This window comes from Echinops telfairi, unplaced genomic scaffold, assembly GCF_000313985.2.
Source record: "Echinops telfairi isolate 266 unplaced genomic scaffold, ASM31398v2 ScPeMD7_9;HRSCAF=40, whole genome shotgun sequence".
Classification (NCBI taxonomy): Eukaryota; Metazoa; Chordata; class Mammalia; order Afrosoricida; family Tenrecidae; genus Echinops; species Echinops telfairi.
Window position 1 is genome coordinate 2,092,451 of NW_022103906.1, and position 9,382 is coordinate 2,101,832.

The window sequence follows — 9,382 nt, forward strand, 5'->3', positions numbered from 1 at the left end:
CTATCCCGATGCAGCCCTGGGTGCTGGAGCAGCCGTGTGGAGACCCCTGCTAGTGATGAGATGCTTTCACGTTCACGGACTCAGCTTTCCTCCTGCAGTCGGCATCATTGCCTCTGTTTTGTGAGGTGGAGGGCTTTGTGGACTGGTGTTGGGTAAATGGGTCAATGTTGGACTTGTGGGCTTGGGCAGCATTGGGTTGGGATGTTTTCGTGATGCACACTTTCATTACATAAAACTCTCTTATACATGAGTTGCTGTGGATTTATTTCTGTAAAGTACCTAGACTAATACACTACCCCTCCTCTGTTTTCACCTTCCTACTGGCTGACCTGACTGCTGCCAGAGCCACCACTAGATCCACATGACTTTGCACCCACTAACCTGTAATCTCCCTGCATTCTGCATCATTGCATGTGGCTGCATGAGTCTGAAGGGGAACTTATGGACTTGAGTTGGACTGGGCTGGGATGTTTTCTCGATAAATAATTACTTCTTGTTATAAAGCTCTTTCTTATACATATAGGAGTGTCTCTAGATTTGTTTATTAGTCGACGTGGCCTAACACACCATTCATTAAAAGTGAATGGCAATTTCTGTTGCAGAGAAGCTTGGTAGCAGTCGTGGTAAATTTAAAGCTAACTAGCATCTCTTTTTTTAAAGATGATTTTATTGGGGGGGGCTCTTACAGCTCTTCTGACATTACATACATCAATTGTATCAAACATATTTCTACATATGTTGTCATTACTATTTTCCAAACATTCACCTTCTATTAGAGCTCCTGGTATCAACTCCTTAACTAGTATTTCTTTTTATGTAAGTTGTAGCATATATAGAAATGATAAAAAAATTAATTTAGATTTAGTTTGGAGGATATATTTTATTAAGTAAATTTTTATAAGCATTTTCCATATTTTACTATGTCTTGCTTTATCATAGTCTTTATATTCTACTATATAAAACACTCTTATCCATACCTGCATATGGACATATGGACATCTCTTTGATGATGTAGTAGATCAAACTATTAACAGAATTTTCTGTGGTAAGTGGGTAGTATAACTATTACTACTTTTTTTTTTTACATCACAAAATGCATTAGCAATTAATGACCCCCAAACTGGCTGTATTAATAGTAAGTAATACAGCCTTCCTCTCACAAACCCTTCCCCACAACTTCCTTAATAAACCTCCATATTGTCTGTGAGTAGATAGTGGCCATTAGAGTGAATTATTGAGCATGGCAAAAATATAGAGTGTCCTGGGAGGAATGGTTAGGGTCAGAATATGCAAAAGAAAGATGGAGGGTAGAGGCACATTTGACCTCTGCCTTGTGGCGACAGGGAAGCCAGAGGAGGTCAGATATGGTCTTCCTCGTGCCACCTACGTAAGGTTATGTAATAAATAAAGCTGAAGCTATCTAACTAAAAGAAAGGAGACCAAGTGCTAGCTTTACAAGGAGACAGAGCATTTTATGAAGATTTCAAGAGGTTTCAAGAGACAAATAGGTGAAAGAAGATGATGTTATTGGAGTAAAAGAGAGTTTTCTGACACTCAGAGCTGTCCAAGAAAAAAGCTGGTCCTGTGCTTAGATGACCCAACGTATCTGGCAACCTTCAAGGAAACGATCAAGTGAAAGATTTTAGCGTTCCATCCAAGGGTTCCATTCCCTGGATCACTTTTCCCAGCAGGCTACCCAGCTTCTATTCATGTGGAATTTACCAAAGAAACATTCTTGACATATTAGTTAATCTTGCTTAATTCCAAAAATTATTTGAGGGAAAACAAAAGCATTTTAAGTATCCTTTGTATTATGTTTTATTGTTGTATACAAAATAAACACTTAATGGTTTCAGACAGAATTGAAGTGTGCTAGGTATCACACTAGATGACATATTTTTTACTGCCAAATACCTATTTTATTTCCTATTTCCTCTCAGCTTTCTCATTATCGATTCATATTGACTTTCTGGATAATCATTCATAATTGTCACTGTTTTTCTCACAAGCTTCATAAGTTCCCTGGGACTTGAGAATGCAATTTTCCAGCCCATTCTTCAACAAAAAGAATCTTCCTCCTATCGAATCTTCCTCCTATTGAGTTGACAGTTAGGTCGGGCTGACTAGAAAAACAAATCCAAGGACACTCATATATCTGTAAGAAAAAGTGGGTGAAGGGCAACAGAGGATGATGTAGGATATGAAAATAATAATCTACAACTTATCATGAGTTCATGAGGAAGGGCGGGTGGAGGGAAGGAGGGAGGGTGAAAAATGAGCTGATATCAAAGCTCAAGTAGAAAGAAGATGCTTTGAAAATGATGGCAGCATGTATACAAATGTGCTGGACACAACAGATGATTGTGTGGATTGTGATAAGAGATGTAAGAGCCCCCAATAAAAGTATTTAATTTAAAAAAAAAGAGTTTATATCAAGAAGTCATTATATATCAGGAAAATGTCTCAGTCTAGTCCAGAGTTAAGTCCATAAGTCTGACACTAGTCCATCAGTCCCTCTTCAGACTCACCCAGCCACACGCAATGATGTAGAATGGAAACTGGAAAATTGTCAATTCTGAGACTATACACAATATAAAGACAATGATGATTAGTTCAGACTCCTTGAGCTTTCCATAAGCAGAGATGTTGAGAAAGGGAGGGCACACACAGGAGACCTGTCTTGGAATAAAACAGATTAAGGTACACTCTAGTTGCCAAATGCCACTGAGTGGCTTCCAAATCATAGTGAGCCTATACCGTGAACCCTCGCCACTTCGCGCTTCGACTTCCGCGGCTTCACTCTATCGCGGTTTTTGCGTAACAGCGCATGCTCTGTCATTACTGCCACTGATTGGCTCATACTGTACACGCTTCTGTCTGCATCGCTACGTATTGGAGCTACGTATCAGATGCATTTTTGCTTTTGTACAGTGTACTGTAATTGTTTGCGAACTTTAAGATAAAGCATGAAATGTTCTTTGTAACAATAAATGTGACATTCTTCTTAGATTTGCAATTTCTGGCACAATAAACCATGATGGTCCAACTCAAAATGGCCAATACCAGCCCATTTCAGCTCATATTGTGTCAGATACTAACACTAACCTCTTACAAACCTCAGACTGAAATCTACAGTTGTCCACATTTTCAAGTTCAGTCATTACCATCAAATTTGCTGCATCCTGGAAAGGACTTCCTTCTTGTCCTCTCACAGCTCACCAGCTTGCTTTAACCATCACACACCAGGCTGAGTTAGGACTCTTGACTTCCGGGTTCCACATTCATGCTCTGCATGTGACTACTCCCCTCTTCCAATTGCTTGAACTGCCAGTGATGACAAGCCATGAATGACACACACTACTCTATCCATACAATGCCTACCCCCATATTTCTATTAATGACCACAGTTTCCACCTATTAATCTCATAGAAATGAGATTAGTTGAGATAGTTGTACCCTATAGGACAGGGTACAACTGCCTCTGGGGGTTTCCAGACTATATCTTTTTATGAAGTACAAGCCTCATCTTTTTCGTGCAGAGTGGCTGGTAGTTTCTTACTGATGACCTTGAAGTTAGCAGCTTAATTCATAACCCACTACACTACCAGAGCTCCTGTAATTCATTGAGGGCTAGAAACACCTACAGATGACCTAAGAGCTGGGGTTTTTATCACCACCAACAATCAAATTTGCCAATTAACTGTTATACCACAGTGCTTCTTCGATGGCCCTACAATATCAAAAAACAAAGGAAACTCGCTCACTCGCTTTCTGCAATTGAGCAAGAAACTAGAATAGCATGAACTTATATTAAACAAATGATGGCTCATTCATAGACAAGTGAGTAAGGAGATTAGAGAAGTAAAATGCTAACATACAATATATGGCAAAAGATAATCACACAGAACTGAGGGGTGTATCTCAGCAGTATTACTTTGAATATATCTACATAACGGGTATTGTTCCCAGAGTTTATAATAATCACAGCAGGACTTAATGAGCTGAAAAGACTACATCAAAGCCCACAACCTAATTAATTGGACACATGTTCACATTTCTGTAGTTAACAAAAACTTACTTTAAATCTTCTAAGTTTATAGAAGAGACCCTCTTCAGAGGAAAATGACAAAAACCTCTGGAGCAGCTGTGAAGGCAGCTACAAATATCACTGTTGAAAGAAGACCTCTGAACAGGTTCACTAAATAAGGACATGAAGATTCTACAGTTGGATTAAACAGGCTGTGCTCAATGGAAGAAGCACTGCTTCTGGTGTGTGAGATAAAGAAAAGTATTCTCCTTCAGAAGGCAAAGCACATGAAGTGTGCACTTTAAGAAAGTCACTGACAAGCCCACATACCTCCGGGAGAGCAGGGAGTCCAATCAGTGGCAAGATTCCTTAACACTAGACTTAGATCCAGGGAGACCATGGCAGCCAAAATAATGAAGACAAATATCGTGTGCTACAGAACTCCAAGTCGTACAAACTAAGCTCAATAAAGGTGATCGTGACTCACAGCAACCCTACAAAACAAGAGTACAACTGCCCTTGTGGGTGTCTGAGTCTATAACTTTTTTTTAAAACCAATTTCCAATCCTTGTACTGACAAAGAAAAAATATTTAGTATTTTTGTCGTACAAGGAATAGTGCCTAAAGCAGGTACTTATATATGCCCTGCCTTAGTCCCATGCACTTCTGTTATATAAAGCTATAGGATGTAAAGATGGCGACGGAGTGACACAAACCAGAAGGAATCCGCAGAATTCAGCCAAGAAGAGTTGCTCAGATGGAAATTCAACGCTGCTGGAAGCAGGAGGAGCATCATAAAGATAAGTAGGCACAGACCAATGGGGCTATGAGAGACCGGGGACTTGACCTTGGCCTCGTCACTGTCCCTGCCAGAGCCGGAACCATTTGGAGTTCGGAGGGGGGCTTGGTATCAACACAGCCCCAGCTTGCCACCACCACCTCTGGGCAGGGACTAAACACTCGCCCCCGCAGGCAGGGATCAAGGTTCAGCTACATTGTTTCTTTCGTATCCATCTCCCCTCTCTGTCCTCCCACGGTCTTGAAGGGCTGCGTAGGGGCTTTTACTCGGGTCAGCGCCTCTTCAGGGCAGGGAGTAAACCCTTGCAGCTCCACGGGAGGGGATGGGATTCAGCTACATTGCTGCTCTTGCTTCCCTCTCTTCCCTATAAACCTGCACAGGCTAAGTGGTCTTACTTTTTAAATTTTTTTTCTCCTCTCAGTCTTTTTCCTGTTCTCTCACACTCCACTGCTGACCTCCAGACAACACCCCTTAACCTAGGGCATTTACACCTGCAACACAAACAGCTAGGTGAGCTCCACTCTGTGTAGCTTGCCCGAAGCTGGGGATAGCCCTGCTTTGCCTCCAGGGGATACTCTGCCCAACTTCTCATGGGGAATTCCTGCCTGTGTACCAGGGGCATAAGGCAGCTCAGCAACCACTCTGTCAACATTCCAAGCTGTTGCAGGAACCTCTGCGCAACATCTGCAACACCAAAGCAGGCAACACACCAGCCTTCTGGGGCACTCCCCTGAGAGGGAAGCAACAGGATAAAGTAGTAGATTAATTCCATAGTGAAATGAGCTGTAGGCAGTTTGAAGAAGCATTCCTACAAGTCTTCCAGAGAGAGCCAGTGCTCTTCGACTCGCTGGAAAATGGCACCTGGATACTCTAAAACAATGCAATGCAAACAGCCATCAGCCCCAATGACCTCAACAACAACAACAACAACAACAAAACAAACAGGAGAAGCAAAAGGCAATGGCAGAAGATGCCCCGAATATAATGACATACATAGAAGAAGCAGACATTGAGCTGCCACAGAAAGACATTTTCTTGGAGTCATACAGGATATGAGGGAAATACAGAAAAAGGATGAAATGATAGAGGAGATAAAGGCCATACACCAAGGGACATACAGGAGCTTAGGGAGAAGATAACAAAACCAGTAGCAGAAACACGGACCTCGAGAATCAACTGGAGGAAGCAGAGAACCGCATCAGTGACTTGGAGGACAGCAAAGAAGACTAACAAACACGAACAAAAACCTAATAAGATCATCAGAGAGGCTGAAGAAAACCTAAGAGCTATATCTGATGCTATAAAACGGAACAATTGGTTTACTGGAGGAAGACACAACAAAGAAGTCATCTGCAACAATAGTGAGAGAACTCTTAGAGGAAAACTTCCCCAGCTTAATGAATGAAAACCAGGCAAAAATTCAGGAGGCTGAAAGAACACTAACTAGACAGAATCCCAAGAAGTCACCAAGGCACATAATAGTTAGACTATCCAGCTTTGAGGAAAAGGAGACAATCATGAGAGCAGCTGGGAAAAACAAGCAATCATATATAAAGGTTCCCAAATACGAATATGCTCATACCTATCAACAGAAACTATGAAGAGAAGGAGAGAGCGGAGTAACATTCCAAAAATTGAAGAAAAACAACACAAACCCAAGAATAGTCTACCTAGCCAAATTATCGATCAAGATAGATGGAGAAGTAAAAATCTTCCCGAACAAGGAAAAACTCAAAAAATACGTTAGAAGAAACCCAGCCCTACAAAAGATCCTTGCCGACCCAGTATGGGCAGAAGAACAACTCACCCAGCGTATAAATAAGCGACCGCCACATAGAACAACCTCACCCAGAGGGCAACAAAGAGAAAACAGATGCCAAGATAGCATTTGCTTAAGGATGGAAAGAAGTCAAGAATGATACACATACACACACATGCACAACACACTAATGAGAAAGGAAAGTAGGAAAACTCCCAACACAAAAGGTATACGATGAAATCACACAGTCTGCAGATGGAGCTAATAATCCTGAATATCACTGGTGTGAACTCAGGCATTAAAATACTGAGAGTAGCAGACTGGCTTAGAAAACACAACCCATCAATCTGCTGCCTACAGAAGACACATCTCAAGGCTACAGACAAAAATAGGCTGAGAACCAAAGGTTGGAGAAAGTCATACCAAGCAAACAGCGATTCAAAAAAAAGCAGGGTTGCAATCCTCAAAGAGCAAACGATAAAAAGAGAAAAGGAGGGACACTATACAATGCTCAAGGGAATGGTAGACAAAGAACCACTAAGCATTGTAAACATATATTCCCCAAATGAGAGAACCGCTGAATACCTCAACCAAACACACCAAAACATTAAAAAAATAAATCACGGCCTCAACAATTATAGTGAGTGACTTCAGTACACCGCTCTCTGAGAAAGACATCACAGGAAAAGAAACTCAACAAGGAGGCTGGAGATCTAAACACTATAATTAGATAAGTTGACCTGATAGATATTTACAGAGCTTTTCATTGAAATACCAAAAAAATTCACATTCTTCTCAAGCCCACATGGCATGTATTCGAAGATAAACCACATGCTGGGGCATAAGGCGAATCTACATAAATTTAAGCACATTGATATCATACAGACCTCTCTCTGACCACTGTGCCATAAGGCTGGAAATCAACAAAAGGAAGACGAAGAAAACAAGAGTAAACAATTGGAGGATGAATAACTCTCTACTGCAAAAAGAGTGCGTACTGGCACAGATCAGAGATGAAATTAGAAAATTTCTGGAAACCAATGGAAATGAGCACAAAATGTAACAAAACTTATGGGACACAGCAAAGGAAGTTTCATAGCAATACATGCACACCTGAGAAAGGAAGAGAGACTCATGATTGATATGCTGGCACAAAATTTACAAGTAGAGCAGAGTCAGCAGGACAATCTTACTAATAGCAAAAGAAAAGGAAGACTAAAAATCAGGGCTGAGATTCAGGAGTGGGAAAATAAGAAAACTAAGGAAAACAATGCTGCTAAAAGTCGGTTCTTTGAAAGGATAAACAGAATTGACAGACCACTTGCAAACCTAACAAAAGAAAGGCGGGAACAAATTTCACTAGCAAGAATAAGGCATGAAATACGGGACATTACAACAGACCCTAATGAAATCACAAGGATAATTACACAGTACTGCGAAGGATTGTACTACAATGAATTCAAAAATTTGGAAGGCATGTAAAAATTCTTGGAAAAGCAATCCCTCCCTAGACTATCCTTGATGGACGTCAAGAATCTCAACAGACCCATAGCAATAGAAGAAACAGACAAGGTTATCAAGGGATTACCAACAAAAAAATCCCCTGGACCAGATAGCTTCACTGGAGAATTCTATCAAGCATTTAGGGCAGAACACCAATCCTACACAAACTCTTCCAGAATATAGAAAAAGATGGCAAACTCCCGAACTCCTTCTATGAAGCTAGTAGGATCCCACAAGAACTGAGAACTAGACAAATATCCCTAATGAACATCGATGCAAAAATCCTTAACAAAATACTAGCCAACAGAACACAAAAGTATATAAAACAAAAATTCACCATGACCAAGTGGGATTCATACCAGGGATGCATGGATGCTTCAACATATGAAAGACTATTAGTATTATTCGTCACATTGACATGAAAAATTATAAGAACCACATGATATCAATAGAAGCAGAAAAAGCATTGGACAACAACCAACACCAATTCCTGTTTAAGACACTTGAGAAGACAGGAATGGAAGGAAAGTTCCTCAAGACAATACGAGCTATATATGAAAAACCAACAGCTAACGTGGTTGTCAATGGAGAAAAGACTAATGCAATCCCACTGAAAAAGGGGACCAGGCAAGGATGCCCCTTGTCCCCACTCTTATTTAATATCATGCTGGAGGTCTTAGCTAACAGCATAAAGCAAAGAAGAGACATCAAAGGTATTTGTCTATGCAAGGAAGAGGTGAAACTATCGTTATTTACAGATGATATGATTTTATATATGGAAAATCCCAAAAGTTCCACAAGGGGAGTACTGGAAGCAATAGAGGAGTTTGGCAGGGTGGCAGGATACAAGATCTACAAGCAGAAGTATATCGTACTGTTATACACGTCGGATAAGACCACAGAAGAGGAGATCAAAAAGGTGGTACCCTTCACAATAGCCAAACAAATCGAAATATCTAGGGATATATACCAGACTAAAAGAACAAAAGATCTATATGGGGAAAACTACAGAACACTATTAAAAGAAACCAAGAGCGACCAAAACAAATGTAAGAATATCCCATGCTTGTGGATTGGAAGACTCAATATAGTCAAGATATCAGTTCTGCCAAAGGTACTATATTAGTTTAATGCAATCCCGATACAATTAACCCCCTTTCGAATCCAGGACGGATGAGCCCTATAGGACTAGTGGTGTGAGTGGCAAAACGGAGGGTAAAGGGAGAATGGGTAGGAAGGAGGGAACCGATTACATGGAACTGTGTGTGACCTCCTCCCTGGGGGACAGACAACC

The 9,382-nt window shown here is 40.8% G+C and overlaps 1 protein-coding gene and 1 pseudogene across 1 annotated transcript in view; both read right to left on the reverse strand.

Annotated features, from left to right (window-relative positions):
• The window catches only part of LOC101641123 (testis development related protein), a 9,943-nt gene extending 6,782 nt beyond the window's left edge, over positions 1–3,161 (reverse strand). Inside the window, exons 1-2 of the mRNA XM_045286819.1 lie at positions 3,106–3,161; positions 2,529–2,679 (exon numbers count right to left, since the gene is read on the reverse strand). Of these exons, the coding sequence (XP_045142754.1) occupies positions 2,529–2,679; positions 3,106–3,161 (207 nt within the window). The remainder of the gene's footprint in view (positions 1–2,528; positions 2,680–3,105) is intronic.
• Positions 3,162–3,696: 535 nt separating this feature from the next.
• Positions 3,697–9,382, reverse strand: part of LOC101640812 — a 13,228-nt pseudogene continuing 7,542 nt past the window's right edge.